The sequence below is a fragment of the Kryptolebias marmoratus genome, linkage group LG2 (assembly GCF_001649575.2).
Source record: "Kryptolebias marmoratus isolate JLee-2015 linkage group LG2, ASM164957v2, whole genome shotgun sequence".
Lineage (NCBI taxonomy): Eukaryota > Metazoa > Chordata > Actinopteri > Cyprinodontiformes > Rivulidae > Kryptolebias > Kryptolebias marmoratus.
Window position 1 is genome coordinate 9,734,166 of NC_051431.1, and position 18,507 is coordinate 9,752,672.

The window sequence follows — 18,507 nt, forward strand, 5'->3', positions numbered from 1 at the left end:
TTATTTTAACAATTATAATACATGGTTCTGACAGTCTCACAATCTGGATTGTTCTCTGAAAATTGCACCAGTAATACTGTATTTCCCTGTTATCCATGTGGCGGCAACAAGACAAACAGTTACACCCAATAATATTGTCTTTGCAAATAAGCATCACACTGAAAGGCATTCTGACGTCAACCAAAGACTCTCTGGAACACCGTGGCCTTGAACTAATCAAAACACTGATTGTCATTCAAGCTAAGTAAGACTTTAGTTTCATTTGCCATTTTCCAGGCTCCTACTTATTTATGACCACTCCACTTTAAAACATTTGAACTATACCTTGAAGATTACTGTTGAAGTTTACTCATGAAGTTAAGTTAATAGAATTTAGGTTCTCAAGTTTGAAGTCACTCTAAGATACTGAAACAATTTATGTTTGTTAGAATAGAAAAAAAGAACACATTTATCAAATAAGTTGTTGAATAATTACATTTCTTTTTGCAGAAACTACATTTGTGTTTAACTATTGTACTTGCAGTGCCTAAAATGCTGATAGAGAGTGAATTGGACAATCCAGAAAAGGAATCGAGACAAAAACAGGAGGGTTTTACTTTTACATGCCAGTGCTGTATTTCTACAAGCTGCTTTGTACAGACGGTTGAGCTGGATGAAAAAAAAAAAAGATTTTGCATTCCCTTTTAGATTGTTGTTCTGTGGAAAAGACCAGCTTTCAGACAATACACTTTAAATGTTTTATACTTCAGGGTAACACTTGAAGAATAAGCCTTTACTTTCCTGTGCACCGTCTCATCATGTTTGGGCCTAAAACACCGAGTTTCATTTCTAAGTCTGAGGAATGTTGTTTGAAGCTTGTCTCAAATGAGTCATGGATTTTTACTGGGAGAAAAACCGTTCACTATTTCTTCAGAAAAGTAAAAACTACACACGCCATTGTTAATGAAGCTGTAGATTTCAGATGTGACCATATGAGATAAATAATGCAACATGACCTATTTTCTGTTTTTGAGTAACTTTTTTTCCACCCCCAGCTATCTCCCTCATCAGTTTCACATTTTTTTCTGCAGCTCTGAAAGTTCTCTTAACACATATTATATAAGACATATATGCAGCTACAGTAGAGTTCATCTTAAGCCCCTACGTTGAGATAAATGGCTTATGATGAAAAGACAACCTAAAGCTGGATACACACAAATAACGGCAATAAATCCGCCTTTGCTTCCTTAACAGTTCTGACTTGTCAAGCTGTCATCACAAAAACAACGAAAGGGTCTCGTGTGTTTCGGTGGCAGTGGGTCGTTTGGGACTCGTTTGGTTGGAGCCTTGAGGATTGGATTCGTTGACTGGAGAGTTCAGAGATTGTTTCAGCAACTTGGGCTCTAAGCTGCCATCAATGAAGCCACAATTTTATTTGTGTTGCGGTGGGTTATGTGTCATAATGGGAGTGCTCCAGTGTCATGGCAAGGTGTGCTTTTTTTTGTTTATGGTTTTGTTAAAGTTGGTGGTTATGTGCAAAACTAGCATCTACGGTTTTCTAGCCAAATATTGCACTGCAATGGCAGAATTGATTTAATATTTTAGATGCTTTCAAGTGGGGTTCTGTGGAAAGGCTATGACAGTTAATATCTTACCTGCTGTAGGTAGCATTCTTAAATGGCCTCAGTTTGGAGAAATAGAGTGATTGACAAGCTAATGGTTAGTCCAGGACCAAGCTGGATTCCTGCTGTTTTAAGACTGTTTCATAGACGTTTATACCTCTGTCAGTTTCACAACATTTTGACAAATAACCTTTGAAATTCATGCAAATAATCATGTGATGCAAAACTGACAGCAATGAAAATGTCTATAAAATAATGCTCACATTAATTGCTGTGAAACATTTCTGGACTGGAGCTGTTTCTGTCATGATAGGCGTGGGAGAAGGACCCAAATGCAGGACGGCAAGGTGGTGAGACGATTAATTCAAAGATTTAATCCAAAGATGAAACAACAAAATACAAGGAACTCAAAAATGGACCTGACGACACAACAGGGTAACAAAACAGATGGACCAGCCCAGAGGGAAGGAAAATGACTGCTTAAATACAAGAGGGAGACAAAAGGACCCGGGCTGATCACTGACAAGACACAGGTGAGGGGAGAGAGGACACAGGAGACGAGGAAGAGCACACAAGCAAGGAAACAGGAAACACGAGATGACAACACCTAACACTAAGAACACACAGGGAATAATAAAGCAAAACTAGAACAGAGAAAATAAACAGAACTATGATAAAACAGGAGACTGTACTAACAAAAGAAACCATGGAATAATAATAATAATAATAAAAATAATAATACATAACTCAAGGATCCAAAATGCAAAGTCCAAACAAAACTAAATAAACAGAGAACCTGACAGTTTCAGGATGTCAGCAATCCACTTTGGTCTTGTTCTCACTCAGATTAGCCATTACTTTGTCAATCTTAATCTCTATTTCTCCAAACTGAGACTTTTTTACAGACAGCAGGTAAGATATTAACTGTTCATACAATTATGAACAGTTATGAATGTCGTACAACTATGTAAACAGTTACATTTTTAATATTTATGAACTTACTGAGGGCTTTCTGTTGTGTAATTCATACATTGCTGGTGGAAAATTGTCATATCACGTATTCGTGTTTAGTAGTAATTAAATAAAGCTGACAAATCAGCCTTTTCGTATTCACCGTCAGCTGCGAGCTCAAGACAACATTTGTTTGGCTAATGACACGAAAAGTGGAACAGACAGTCGTGGCATGTCGCTCCCTCTTTCCTGAAGGGATGATGTATGAACTCCTGTTGAGCTTTAAAAGCTTCACTAATTCATGTTTCATTTTAAACAATAAATCAAAAAGGCACAACGTAAAAAGAGTCTCCTGTGAGGATGAACCCTCATGGACAAAAAAAAATCTGATTCTTTAACCTTGGCTGCTCTGTGAAGCGGTTAATTCATTCTTCAGTTTGTTGTTTTTGCTTTTATGAATCACTTTACAGTTTTAACTCTTGCAGCTCGTAATAAAGTAGTTTTTTTTTTCATCTCTCCAAAAATGAGTCACATGTTTGCAAATAAGACTTCATTTGTTTCTGGATCTGGATTTTAATCCACCACTTGGAGACCTCTAATCTAAACCATCAAATAAGAATTGAATAATTTAGAGATAAAAAAGTAAACAAAGGCCCAAAATTTGACAGATGGACAGAAATGTGACTCAGAATTGATTCTAATGTCTCTTTATCAGGTGGATATCTGATTAGGGAACTGCTTGCTGTTACAATTAATATTTACAGCTGAAAAGCTCATCCCATCTTCACCATAAATTAAAGTTACATAAGCTTGATATTACTCATAATACCAGCTTTCTGAAACAGTAATCCGTTGTACTTCATGTAGATTAGTTAGGAACCGTTCTAAGAGTTGACCTCTGTAGCCTATTAAGCTTTGTTAAACCCTTTCTTTTTTCTATTTTCAGTGATTTGACCAAAATGAACTCCAGATTCCGGCATCGTGTTTTGTGCGTGACAGACTGCGGGACCATTACCGCCTTCGTGGTTTTTCCTGTATTTTGTGAGAGGTGAATCCAGCATTCTCATGCTTGTGCTCGTGTGCCTGTTTGCGTTTAATAATATCCCTGGAGTGAGCATCCGTTGCTGAACGAACTTGTCAAATATCCAAACAAAATTCATGCCGCTGCTAAGCCTATCCTCGGGACATGGGGGCTGCTGACAAGCGCACTGCTGAGTGTGTGCACTGTCAAGTGTGCTTAAACATGTGTTTTAGAGCCACGAGTGGTTTGACTTTAGCTGTCTTTGAAGATAATCACTGTTGTCATCAGAATATGCATTGTTGTGTGTTTATGTGTAGCTGTTAATATGAGCTTTTGTGCACCCTCACAAATATCCAAGGTCTTTAGAACATTTGATCCTGTATTATCGCCCTCTACCCCAAAAATAATAATAATAATATAAAAGCAACTGCAAAAATAACACAAATGGCAGTGTGTATATATGTGCTCACGTGTTCATTTGACTGTCATATTAGCAAAATATCTAAGGAGCCAGTGGACAGATTCTGATTAAAACATAGATTGTATAATTATAGGCTATGTGTTTGCACCTTTTCTTGTTGGAAACTGAAGCGAGCAGGACAGAGTTTTACAGGATGATCCATGTTCAGGTCAGAGGTCTAAATACAGTAAATGGATGAATATCCCAGAAAGCAGTCACTGGATGTACAACTGATTCAAGATGGCTGCCACAGCTTACCAACCTTAGCAAACTACAGTTTGTCATTGAGCTCTCCCCATTGAGTAACTTCTACTCAACCCTATAACGGAAAACGGGCGTAATGCAGCCAGTTTTACAAACACTGAGCTAAAATTTGATGTGGATTTGAGAGTTATTTCCAAGACATACTGTAGATTGTGTGAAATCTCGCAATGTCATGTGAGATCGCACATAACTTTATTTTCTAACTCATTTGTATATGATTTTTCTTCATAAGATGATCTTATTCTAGCAAGAGCGATGATGGGGGATGATGGGCTTTTAATTGATAAGATTTCTAAACCATTTAATTTTATGATAAATCTTTAGATTTTTTGTGCAAAATAACATCTCTAGTCATTAATCTAGAATTTCCTTTTTCCCCAGACTTAAAATGTTTGCTACATCTTTTTGGAAATCTTGGACTTTAGATGTCAATGTTTCTGCTTGATTCTAAAATCAAATGTTCACATAGTTTTATACTCCAAGATAAGGTAATTTCAACTATTTTCCCAATTAATGAAGTGATCGTGCAAATATTTAATTTGTATTTTTTTTCTTTTTGGATTGTGTGATAATGTGATCATGTTTAATTAACTGTTGATGCACAAATATAGACAAATTTGGATCAACTTACTGTGGTGTTTTAACCCTCCCTTGGCCTTCAGGTTAAATGGACTTGGTATTGAAACTCAGTCTACTCTTAGATTTTTGGCATTTTTCATTTTTCTATTTGCCTCCTGAACTCCAGTGACAAAATGAAATCAGTTCCTTCTCTGCAGACATGTTTCATTACTTCAAACAGTTGCAGACATTTAACTCGCACTGCCAACAATTAAACGCAATTACCACATTTATCTAAAAAAAATAAAACATCTGGTTGAAATTTTAAGGTTGCATCTGCATAAAATAAAGATAAAACACAGAAGCAAACAGGCTGCTTTAGGTTATTTTCACTTTTTCTAGTCAAATTCATTTTTAATATTCAGGGCATGTGAATGATTTAAAGCTGTTTGTCCCTCTCGGACACGGTTTTGTGTGAGAGAGTCTCTTCTTTGACCCGCAGGACTTGCCTCCAGCACTTGTGGTAAGAAGCAACAGACTAACTGAAGTGTGCTTTAGAGATTTGCTGTAATTCAAAGCAGACTGTGAAGCTCACAGTTTAGCTGTAGCCATTTTTAGAGAAGGCAGCAAAACAAAACAACCCTGNAAGTGTTCCTGTGGATTTCTCAGATTGTAGAAATTAAATTTTTCTTTTGTTTGTTTTTAATGTAGTGAAACATGATGAATTACACCTGTTATTATCCCATCTTTTTTGGATCATGGTGACTGTGCATTTATGTTTTCCTGCTGTTTGACGGTGACCTTTGAACTGACGTTAAAGTGACAGTTCGGATCGTTTAAAGTGGGGCTTTGTGGAAAGCCTGTGACTATTAGAGACCATCGGCGATTTAAAATTGTGAGAAAACAGGCAAATTTTCTGTTGCAGTTTCACTGAATTCAAAGTGTTTGCGGCAAAATGACCATCCAAAAACAAGTTAAATGTCAAAAATTGTATGTGAATGCTGTTTGACAATTTGCTTTACACAAAGATTCTGGCAGAAATACGATATTCCAGCTGGAAGTGCCCCTCAGGCTACATGAGTCGCACTTTGAGTCGCCTCGTGCTGAAAAGTGCTATATAAATAAATGTACCTACCTACCTACCTACATGGAAGTGCTACACATACCTTCTGCTGCTACTGTATTAGTCCTAAAAAACAAATAAAGGTAATATGTAAATAAAAAGGTATTTCAAAATTGAAATCAAACTTAAAACTTAGAAAAAAGTTTTCATTAACCAATATGAAATATTAGCAATTTGAGTTGTTTTAAGATGGCTGCAATCCACTTTCTCCAAACTGAGGTCGCTCATAGAGCTATCTATAACAGGTAAGATACTAATTGTTCATAACAATTCCACAGCACTCCACTGTAAAACATCTGAACTATTTCTTTAGAGTTTGAGCAAACAGTGAGGTATCAAAGTAAGTTGGGCTCTTTTGCACATGTCAAAAAAGAGAAATAAGTATGGACTACATGTGTGCTCTAATGCATGCTGCTCATACAGGCAGTTAGTGAGCCGTGTGTGCTTCATCTACAGCCAAATCCATGCTTTTTTACATGCATCCAGACACACACATATATACATACACAAGTTTCACTAATGAGAACAGAAATCTCACTGTCTTTTTGTTGTCGTCCCTGTTTGTACTTCTGCCAGTCGCTGTCACACAAAGTAAAGAGTCTGAAGTTATGTCTTTTATGTTTCTTTTTTAACACTGGGCAGAGCTTAGTCAGTCAGACAATCAAAACACAAAGTCACCTCTCATAAGTGTCTCGGTCCTTCTGTTCTTTTTATCTTTTTCTGCTTATTTCAAGAGTTTCTGTTTCAATCTTTGTCTACGAGAATTGACAGCATCTTTCCTCGCATGCTGCACGTGTGAAATGCATGGGTGAGCCACCATCTGCCTGTGCTGAGTAGGAAAATACGAAGCACATCTGTATGCGGGTGTGTCACAATGAAGCTGATGGGCAGAGACATTTAGAAATGCCACACTATTTAAAAGATTATACGGAGCCATTATGCAACCCATGAATAATTTCATGCAAATCCACTCCCTGGTAAAACTCTCCAAAACAACAATGAAAACATCAAAATAATTTCCATCATCTTCATTGTTTCTGTTAACTCTGTTCACATGGAAAACTGGATCACACCGGTGTGCCTTTGTTGATTTTTAGTTAATTTTAAATTGGTTGTTTCACCTTAGTGAGTCACCTGAAGCAAAATGGTGGAATTTTAGGGACAGTCACCTGAGAAACGTGGAGCTCCATTGTGTCATCCACCTGCCTCAGTTTGATAGATTTTTTTTATTTTTTCTGCACAGCTTTCAGGCCCTCTGAGAAACTTTGAACAGAGCGACACACATTAGATCAGTATCTCCCTTTGTGACATTTCTACTTCTCCCTCCTCTGAGTTTCTCTCAGCGGCAGGTCAGTGGGAAACAGAAAAGAGGCCTTGTGCGTTTCCACAGTAGCATCTCTGTTGCAGTTTGGACTCTGACTCACGTCAGCTGCTGCTGGTTGCTTCGCTAACTGTGTGACTCTGTGGCACTTAACCTCCCTTCTTCCTGAGAAGACACAAATAAAGCCGGACACCTGCTCCTTTGGTGATTAGTGCTCTCGGTAAAACTGTTTTTTTTTTGTGCATGTGCTGTGATTCATAGTGGAGAGATGCATGAGCGTGATGCAGTCCGGGACGCAGATGGTGAAGGTGAAGGCGGGATCCAAAGGACTGGTGAGACTCTTCTACCTGGATGAGCATCGCTCCTGCATCCGCTGGAAGCCTTCACGCAAGAGTGAGAAGGCCAAGAGTGAGTAGGAGCACGCCGCCTTCATGGCCATGGGTGATCATGTAATTGCCTGTCTGTGGGTGTCTGTTAGCACAATAGCTGCCACAGTCAATCGACATTAGCAAACACAAAAATTGCTATAATTCAGTCAATTTCACCGAAACTGAGCTAAATTTGGTGTGGAAGTAGTTGAAAGTTATCCCCAACACATACCTTGAGCATTAACAAAATATGTTTGTGTTTAATTTGTTTAAAAACCTTTCCTTCAAGGAATGCTAGTTTCATTTGTTTATTTCGTCACCATTCCAGGAGTCATAATAGAGTTCTGTTGTACAAAACATGGAGGTTTGCCAATTAATATCTTTGTTGGAGGAAGGATATAAATAGTTATGATTCAACTGCTTCGGATTAGGTGATGAGTTCAGCCTCCGTTACCACTGAGGTGCAGTCGGTCTCAATGAGATCCTCCTTCCTGATACAGAAATCTCTGACTTTCAGCTCAACTCAGCCGGTTAAACCTCAGCTCAAAGGCTAAATCTGCAGAAAAAGAGTGACCTAAAAGAGTGACATTGAAGAATCAAATCCTAAGCAACACCCTATGCCCATGCACAAACTGCAGACATCACACTGACATGTAACATCCATTCAGTTGATGACCCAGAACACAGTAAGTCTCGAGTTTTCAGCAAGAATGTTTTATGCAGCTCATGGAGCAAAAGGCTAAATCTATTATTCAATCAGCTGAAGTCATCTTACTTTGATTTGACCCAGACTTAAAGTGATTTTGATGTGTCCTTGATAATTACATCATTTCAGACCAATAAGCATTTCCTGACGGCGTGTTTATGGACCTAATGGGCCTCGACCCACCCACTCGTACAAAGATCTCATCCTGAATGCCAATGAGATGGCATGTTTTCCTAATGCCCATCCTAGACAATAAATTAACTTTTAAAGTCACCAAATTACCAAAAAACAAACAAAAAAAGGTTTTCTGTTCTAAAAATATGACTGTACAGACAAACAAATAAATAAATAAAAAGGACAACATTTATTAGTTCATCAAAGGAGCCAAAACCTTTGATGATAAATCTGCAGAAGCAAGCCACTGCTCATTAGGATGCTTAATGGGGGGTAGTTAACAAAAAATAAGGCTGTTTCTTAAATTAACCATTTTGTACTGAGAGCTACAACCCAAACAATTTATATTAATTTAAATATGTTAGTTCTGAGCAGCTTGGAGAGATGCAAACAACAACTTCTGATGTGATGAACTCATGAACTGTCAGTATGTAGGGGTTCTAATGTGCAAAGCACTAAAATATGCTTTTAGACTCACTTCAATTTACAATAACCTGTTTTCTGTTTGCATTTCATGCTTTTTCTGCATCAGTATTATTTTTTTTGCTGTAATAAGATGTTCTTTACACCTACCTATCCATAATGACAGTTCATTTCTCTCGACCAAAGTGGGTGGCTCTTTCTAATGTATTTTGAGTAAAGAAAGTGTCAAAAGCTTTAATTTTACATAAGCAAGCACAAAAACAAAGCAAAAACATGCTAAAACCAAAGAGTTTTGATCACCACTAAATGATTTGCCTTGTCTCTGCTCGGATATTTAGGTTTAATTGATCCAACTAACACAAAAAAAGCCTGGATATGTTAAACTTCCACTGCGGTACATCTGTCTGGTCTTAATTAAAGGAGGATAAAACTCAAAGCTCTGGTGAATCCAACTAAAATAGCTCAGAATTACAAGTGAATTGAACTCATACTTTAAGCTTACATAATACTTTTATTTTTAGGACATATTTCTTTATAGTGCTTCACATCCAACTACGTCCTTTTTTTTAAGATTAAAAAGCGTCACCTTTTATAACTTTGTCACGCTGCTACAGCTCTGAGAAGATTATTATTAAACATTTTATGGCCCTGTCAGAGCATCGCTGCCACTTCTTTATTGTGGTGGTTTCACGCATCGACCCAGAGAAGCCTGCATTTTGTGTGTGTATGACAATAAATGTGTGTGTGCGCAGGTAAACTGTCAACCCCAGATAAGCCTCTTAGATCGTCTCTGTTGACACGATGTGGAAAAAAAGGACACAAAAAAATGCTGTGGATGTGTGCGTTCAGGATGAAAACAAAGCTGCCATATTGTTTTTTTTTTCCAGCAATAGCAGTATTTCAGAGATGAAATTATGTAACAGGATGTGGTAAATTACTGTAATGGGAAAATGCTAATGTATAATTTCCAAAAGGATTACGACAAAATATATTTCGTTGAGCGGTGAGAGGGCAATTCATTGAATAAACCCATTAATTCTTTCATCAGTCGTAGTGGCATTTCTCGAAACAAAAGGCTTATTGTTGCAAGGAGAAGACGTTACGGGGTTTCCGAGGTGTTAGAACGGTTAATGCAAATTAAAGTTTCCCACTGATGAAAGCAGTGAGGTGAAGAAGCACACGGAGAATATGTGTAAAATCCAGAGCGGGACAAAATTTACTGCAGGCTGTTCCGAGCTAAGACACAGAATCTAAGATGGTTGAGTTTACACACTGATCTCATTAGGCCGTGAAAGTCCCTGAAACCCGCAGGAGTTGCTTTCTCCGTGTTGATTCACGAGACAGACAGAGAAAACAGGGAGCTCGTAATTTCCTTTGCAGTTGTTTCCCAACGTTTTTCTTTTCATCATGTTTCTTTATATTTCCGCTCATTTCTTTATCGCGACACTTCAGTGGGAAATGATGATCGCAGCTTGAAAGCTTCAGCTGGATATTATTGGTGTTATTAGTAAAGTTAACTCCAAATTTTAGGAGTTGGTTGAAATTTATGTCCTCATGTCAGTGTGCAGCTTTTCTGTACAACTTTCTGCTGCAGCACTCCTACAGTCACTGACACCAGATACAGTTCTGTGCAGAAGTCTTAAATCCCCCCTCATTCTTTGATATTTTACATTATTTTAATATTTTAAAGTGTTCTAATTCAATAGTTTTTCAGTTTTTCTGTAGTTTTTCTGCAGGTGACTGTAGTTCTTCTGTAGGTGACTGTAGTTTTTCTGTAGTTTTTCTTTTTTCTTACCAGTTTCCTGTTCGTTAACTGACCATTTTCAGAGAAGTGCTGTTTTACCCCCTTTGTTAAGCCACTTAACTCCAATTCATGAATCATTCAGGCATAAAAAGACCTACTCAATTAATGAACAAGCGTTGCGACAACTTATAAGATACAGCTTAACAAAACAAATCAAACCTAAAATTTTAAAATTGATTCTTTCGTGACTTTGATAGCAGCAGTCTGCCACAAAAACCTAATTTGTTCACATTTTTTTTAGCAGAATCTATAAAAAATACCCAACACAGTAGATAATACAATTTGACAGACAGAAATAAGTATTTTATGACCAACGTGGCGATTCTCAAAGAGCTGTTAACTTAAAACCTGACCTACAAACGATTGATTGAGGGATGATTAATCTCGCTGGATTTTATTTCCTGTTTCTGATAATTTGTTATTGATTCAGTCCTAAAACTTCAGATTTTGTTTTGTGAATTCTTCCACCTTTGCAGATTTGCTGTATGGATCACTAGAGGCAATATTCTTGCTGAAAAGCTGAAGTAGTATTTGTACTTGATGTTTGATTAATTTTATGGCAAATGTATTGGTTAAAAAAAGCCCTTACTTATTAAACAGCACACATCCTTGCTCAGTTACAATCTTTTCTTCTATGTCGTATTTTTTTTTATAGTGGCTGTGGTAAAAATGGCAGAGGGCATTCAGCTACAGTGATATGTTGTCTGTTTCCGAAGCTGATTAACATTTTTGAGACCCACAGATGATGCTGCACCATTAGAAACATTTGCACAAGGTGACCGGGGACTAAGAACAAAACATTTTCACTTGTAGCTTTTGGACAATTTTGCTGTTCAAATTGCAGCAAAAAGGCTATGTTTCTGAAAAATAACAATGAAAGTCTGAAGTGATTCTCTTAATTATGGATCACTGGTGCAGCAGTGTGGCTCATGAATGTGCCATAATTAAGGCTTGTAATTCAGTCTGCAGAGACAGAAATAAAAAAAAAAACACACGTTACTTTTAGGATATTGTTTTATTAATTATTGATCTTTTCTCTGTCTTTCCTCGCCACATTAGTCACCATTGATTCGCTCTACAAGGTGACGGAAGGTGGTCAATCAGACATCTTCCACCGACACCCAGACGGCAGCTTCGACCACGCCTGCTGTTTCACGGTGTATCACGGAAACCACATGGAGTCCCTCGACCTGGTGACGTCAAACGCAGAGGAGGCCAGGACCTGGATAACCGGCCTCCGGTACCTGATGGCGGGGATCAGTGATGAGGACTCGCTGGCCAGGCGACAGCGGACACATGACCAATATCCTTTCAGCAATCAACGCAGGCACAGGTGGATCAGAAATAATAACAATGGCAACATTTTGATTCAGATTATCTATTCTGCTCAGTATGACGACATTAAAAATATGCATCAAAATAACATAAATTTCAAGATTGTTCTGATTAACTTGAACTGTTTTGTTTTTGAGTCTTGGTGTTTGTCAGTGTGTAAATTGCTTACACCTCAAAACTGCAGAAATGTAAAAAATTCTGCTGTTAGATTTTCTGGAGCACGCCTGGTTTTCCTTAATGTGTTTGTTTGACGTGGATGAAGCAGACGTTCGAGGAAGCCGATAAGAATGGAGATGGCTTGCTGAACATCGATGAGATTTACCAACTTCTCCACAAGTTAAATGTTAATCTGCCACGCAGGAAGGTCAAGCAAATGTTTCAGGTCGGATATTTATTCAGTGTTAAATCACAAACCCAGGCATTCATGTTTTCACATCTTGTGTGTATAAATCAGTTGCCAGTAAAAAAATAATTTGAACATCTAAATGACCAAAACTAATTAATGCTGATAATTTTCCGTTTTAAAAAGAAAAAAAAAAACCCCCACACATTTTCATTTCTGCTGTCACATTACTGTGACATTGCTTGTTTTTTCTTTGCCTGCTTCAAGTGCTTAAAGTGCTTTTACAAAAAAGAAAAAAAAACCACATCGATTAGTGAAAGAAGAGATGTTGTGAAGATTTTAAAATAGTTGTCACAGTGAATAATGTCACAAATCTGCAGACCACTGCGTCCGTTTGTATCTGCTGTTTTTTATTTACCCGAACATTGTCTGGTTTTATTTTTGTCCGTTCTGATCAATCTTAGCAAAAACAAAACGGCCAGCCTTTTAGATAAGTAAGTAAGTTCTTTTGGCTGTTCATTTAAAGCTTTGGCATGCAAAATGAAGGGGGATATGCATTTCTTCAAAAACTGCTAGTTTAATTTTGTTTATGTTTTAGTTTCCAATTTGATTTGAATTGTGCCTGCCAAACTGTGTTTATCCTGAAAAATCTGAGGCAAATGTGTGCAAGTTCAGAAATCTTTCTGTGAAAAGAGTTTTTAAATGGTGAATTAGAAGAAGTTGAGCAAAAACATTGCTTTTAATTGGTCCAAGAGCAAAATTCAAAAATTAAAATTGTGAAAAACGTTCAGGGCTGTAGGAGTTCTGTACTTTCTTAAAGCGTTTGTTGGTGTATTCTGTACATATTCCTGAGTATTGTACATTCTCAGCATCTCAAAGCCTGAAATGTTCATTATTTTGACTTGAGACTCTGGCACCTGTTGTCTGTCCAGAGCGGATAATAATAGAACACAGTAAGCTTGACTCTGGACAGAAAAAGAAAAACCTGCGTCACCCCAAACTTCATCCTAGTCGCTGTATCAAGAAAGTGAAGACAGGCATCTAAAAAAAAGGAATGGTGGTGTTGAGGAAAAAATAAAAACACCCATCATTCTGCTAAAAGAGGTAATTTTGCATGCAGAGCGTGTATTCTTCTGCTAATGGATAATATGAAGCAGGTGTGACAGGTGACTTTTTCAGGTGACATCTGTAAAGTTATAAGCTGTCAGCTGCAGAGACAGTCGTGTCTAAATATATACGTGGTGGTTGTGGGTGTAAGGGCACTGAATGTGTATCACAATTTCCCTCTCCAATTTTATAAAGAGAGTTTAGTCATTTAGATAGACTAGATGCGCTGATCAGGCGGACTGATAGATTCAGTAGATAACACTGAACAACTGTTATTTACAGGATTCTTATCAAATAATAAGCAAACAATGAAAAGTCTGTTCATCTTCATCAGGATTCAAAAATCTGTCTCCACCTTTTGGTTAAAGTTTGACTAAATTCTGCATCCAATAAGTCCATGAAACAACAAGAATCTCATCTAAGAAGACCCATCACTCAATCTCAAAAGTAAAGAAATATGTTTTTTATGACCTTTGGGTCTTTTGACAATCCTTTGACCACAGTAGGTTTTATCTTTAGATCAGAGGTAGTGCAAACTGTTTTTCTTTCCCTTTACATTGGCTAATATAAAAGTAATTTAATAAGAAATCCAAACAATTTTCCTCCCAAAACCTTGCTTTCCCCGCTTTCTTTATTTTGTTTAGTATATATTTAGAGGTTTTTTATTCTTCCTGATCATGTAAAATTGCACTTGAAACAAGTCACTTTTTGGGTTCAGATCAGAAAACAGGAAGTTTTTGCTTTATGTTCTTTAATTTAAGCCGTGGCAGACGGTACCATTGCCACTTTTGAACAGCTTGCATTGCTTAAAATACTTCAAAATCTGTTTGCTTTCTGTTCAAGCACTCCAAGTCCATCAGAGTGATTTATCCTGCTGGTTCTGTATGTGATGTAGTCCCCAGTCCCCCAACAAAGACATTATGGGAATGTGATGAAGGTGTTTGTTGGTATTATTAGATTTGGCGTGGTCAAATGGGCCTCGTGGGACTTAGGTAATATCAGATTCTGGATACCAACAAAGAAACGTAGCAAAAGCGGTAGGACAGATTGAAGCTTTGGGTCTGATTGTTGGTACAAAATGGTGCTTGTGTAAAAAGAGAAAGACGTGAAAAGATGCAGAGAAAACAATGAATTTGTGCATATCTGTCTGCAAATGTTTTTATTTTAGACCATTTTATTGACCTACAAGGTGGCAAAACTTAATTTTGCTCATAATTAAGGAGTTTTTAATCTTTACCGTGTTGTGTTTTCAGTATTGTTGTTAAGACCCACGGCCAAAAGTGAAAGGGCAATAATGTTTTTGCAAGTGTGTGTTTGTTTGTATGACATGTCGAACCGAACGGATTTTAATGAAACTTCCAGAAAGTAATCATTAGATGTACATCTACAACAAATTAACTTTGGGTGTCAATCCAAGCCAAGATGGCTGCCACAGGTAAATGACCTTAGCAAACAAAAATAGTTTTAACTCAGACAGTTTTGCAGACATTGAGCTAAATTTGGTGTGGTAGTAGCTGACAGTCATTCCCGACATAAGTGCTACACATTGTGCAATAATTTGGTTTAAAGCTTTGGCTTTAACTGTTAGGATTAACAAATGTCTAATGAAGCACTGGAAAGTTTTTAGGGAAACTTTTAGAAATTATCTGATTAACATCAGGAATAAACCCATCTTAGGATGGCCACCACAGCTAATTAACTTTACGCCAAAATGTATGTCTCAGTTAATTTTACAAATAACTGAAATGAGCTAAATTTTGTCATTTACAAGACCAAGATGGCTACAACTCTGTCATTTCTCAGCAAAAGATGATCTTAGTCTAAAACTCTGGCTCGAAAGGCAGCTGGAAATATATATATATATTTCAAGGAATGCTGGACCTTTAGGCCTTTAACTTTGTTCTTTTGTTTAATGCTGCTGAGTGTCGCTCCTCTGGGCTGCTGCTCCTGACAGTCAGACTGAATCAGCGTAATTTTAAAGTCGACTAATTGACGCAGACTTCATGTTTGCTGATTTCTCATGAGCAGGGAGGTGAGTTGGTTTTGTCGTGACGCAGCATATCGGAGGAGTGTCACCTGACTCCTCATCGCTTCTGGCACACACTGAAACTGTTGAATTGCAGCAGCAACTACCTGCAATTTAAAATGTTCTCATGGACTCAATATGTTCAGAGAGTGGAAGAACAAAGACAAAACCCAGAACTCTATCTGGAGTGATTTTCATCACAAGCAACTGAAGCAGTCCTGAAAGTATTTGGTCAAACCATCAAAATATAAAAGTTTTATCTGCATTCATGAGGACATTTCACTTTTCTACCTTCTCAGGAAGCAGACACGGATGATCAGCAGGGCACGCTGACGTACGAAGAGTTTTCGGTCTTCTACAAGATGATGTCTCTCAGACGGGACCTGTTCCTGTTGATGATGGCGTACAGTGACAGGAAGGACCACCTGACAGCAGATGAGCTCGCCAACTTCTTGCACAATGAGCAGAAGGTGAGGTTGTTCTAGTTCACTGCAAATAATTGACATAAATGTATCATAAAGTGGGTCTGTTTTACCTTTAATACCAGCATTATTTTGTGCTTGCAATACGTGAAAAGATTTAACCAGTTGTTGCATGTTTTGTGCTAATTTTCCTTTTCCTTAGATGACCAATATCACATCAGAATATGTTGCAGAAATAGTTGACAAGTTTGAGGTGTCTGATGAGAATAAACAAAAAGGGGTTCTGGGGATCGAAGGTAACTTTCATATCTTTATTTTCCCTTACACTGTCTTTTTTTGTTAATTATTGCATCCATGTTTTCTGTTGTCTGCTTGTATTTACCACTAGTGTACAACTGTATAATTTTCTTTTAATTATTTTTATACTATTTGTAGATGCTCATGTAGTAAAGCTTATTTTTAAGCACCAGTTTACCACAGAAACCCTCTCAGGTATTTCCAAAAATTAAGTGGCCAATTTACATCTAAGTTCACTTCCAATAAAGTTCATTTCCAGCCAATTACAACACCGAATGTTTCTACTCATAATGCAGTGCCATCCACTTCATAAAAGTTCCATCAAATTCAATCCAATTATAATCCAATTCAGTTCAGTTTAATTTAGTATATTAGTGCTCTAAAATGGCAATTTGAAAAAACGCTGTCTTGCAGAGGGAACCAACAAGTTGTATTAAATTTTTCATATTTTAAAAATCCCCCCATCCTGAGTGTGCAGCAACATGCAACAGAGAAGAAAAAAATCTTTCTTTAAAACCTCCAGCTGAGTCAATTTCAACCAGCTAGAGGGTTGGAGGACTGGACAAAGACACAAATCTAGGCTTTACGAAGTAATTCTCAAAATGCAAATGTCAAAAAGCGGTGGCTCAAACAAGACCCAAATGCAGGCGTGGAGGAAGCAAGATCAGGATTTCAGCGGGATTTTAAAGAACAAGAATAAGGCAAACAGGAACAAGAAAGATAATATGGGTAAGCAGACGATCTGAAAAACCAAGGAGTATAAATACAGGGATTAGTGAGTGACAAGTGTGCTGATTACTAATGGAAGCAGGTGGTGTGTAAGGAGCTGGAACGAGGGACTATGGAGGACATGTAATAGTAACGACTGTGCAAGAACAAAAACCAAATAACATATCAAAATAACCAAAATATCAAACTTATGTAACACAAAATGTAAAAGAAAACCAGACCTACTGTTTCTAAAGCACTTAAAAAAGTGTGTGTGTGTGTTTATTAAAAAATAAACACACACTGTGACAGCAAACCTCTTCCACCAGAAAGTCAAACACACTCACTTTTTGTGACCTTAAACATCAAAGCAGAATCAAACCAAAGCTTCAGTGATTTCATAAAATTTATAGATGCATTGTGACACACATTTCCTATGAAATAATAAACAAGAATATTAATAATGAATAATATGAACGACCCAACGACCTCGTTTTTGTTATTTACTGTGAGCCCCACGTCTCATAATAAGAATCTTAACCCCTTGAATCAAATGGTGGACAATTAAATAGAAATGTCCTCGTGTCATAATTAGTATTTAGCACATGTGGCAGAAGGGTGACCCTAAGGAGGAGAGGGAGGAGTGGGAGAGTACCTGCAGCGAGAAAATTAGTTAATCAAGACGAGAGAGGTGGAAAAAAGAAAATGAGAAAGCGACACAGACAATAGTCAGTTTTGTTTCTGGGCTGGGTGAGGGGAGATGGAGAGGAGGAGGACTGAGACTAATCTTTTTGTTTGAGACGTGAAGGCTGACCCTGTGTGTGTGTGTGTGTTGCTGACCAAAGCCGTATTCCTTAAATCTTCCCTACAGCCCTGAATCAAATGTGTTCACACTTAGATCATGTTCCTATACGACAGAAATGTCCACTAAACTTTACATCAGTGTTATAATTTCTTTTCAAACTACAGGAGGAGGTGTTCATGTTCTGTCTTATGGTGTAAAGTTCATAACATTTAAACTGATTACTGAATTCTGATTGGAAACATCTGTTAAATAAAACTCACTCCCTCTGTTTTCTTTTCCATTTCACCTCCAAAGACCTTTATTTTTCCACATAATCTGCTTCTGTGTCTCCTCATTATATTACAAGAGTGTTTTTCCCCCTCTCATACCTCTTCAGGCCTTTAAGTGTTATTGAGTTCGGCTGTATTTAAGGAGGTTGGATGGAGGTTCACATTATGCTTCAAACTGCTCGCTATCATACAGATGTTTATCTGCCCAATGTCTAGCCAGATCTTGCACACGATTCACTAGGAGTTAGAGATTAATTGGTAGGATTTTTTTGATAAAAAATAGTGACCCTACAAAACAACCTTTTAGCTGAAAGTCAAAAATTTATCTGCTAATTATTTAAAGTTATTTAAAGATAAATCCAGGATGTTTTTTTTATTCAAAAGATTAAAGATCAACTTAATTGTGGAATCACAAACTTCA

General features: G+C 37.4%; 1 protein-coding gene across 5 annotated transcripts in view; it reads left to right on the forward strand.

Annotated features, from left to right (window-relative positions):
- The window catches only part of plch1 (phospholipase C, eta 1), a 73,300-nt gene that overhangs the window by 26,477 nt on the left and 28,316 nt on the right, over positions 1-18,507 (forward strand). For all 5 annotated transcript variants that reach the window (XM_017437215.3, XM_037974364.1, XM_037974369.1 and 2 more), the window contains 5 exons: positions 7,561-7,707; positions 11,834-12,077; positions 12,362-12,491; positions 15,885-16,055; positions 16,210-16,303. In XM_017437215.3, the coding sequence (XP_017292704.1) occupies positions 7,561-7,707; positions 11,834-12,077; positions 12,362-12,491; positions 15,885-16,055; positions 16,210-16,303 (786 nt within the window). The remainder of the gene's footprint in view (positions 1-7,560; positions 7,708-11,833; positions 12,078-12,361; positions 12,492-15,884; positions 16,056-16,209; positions 16,304-18,507) is intronic.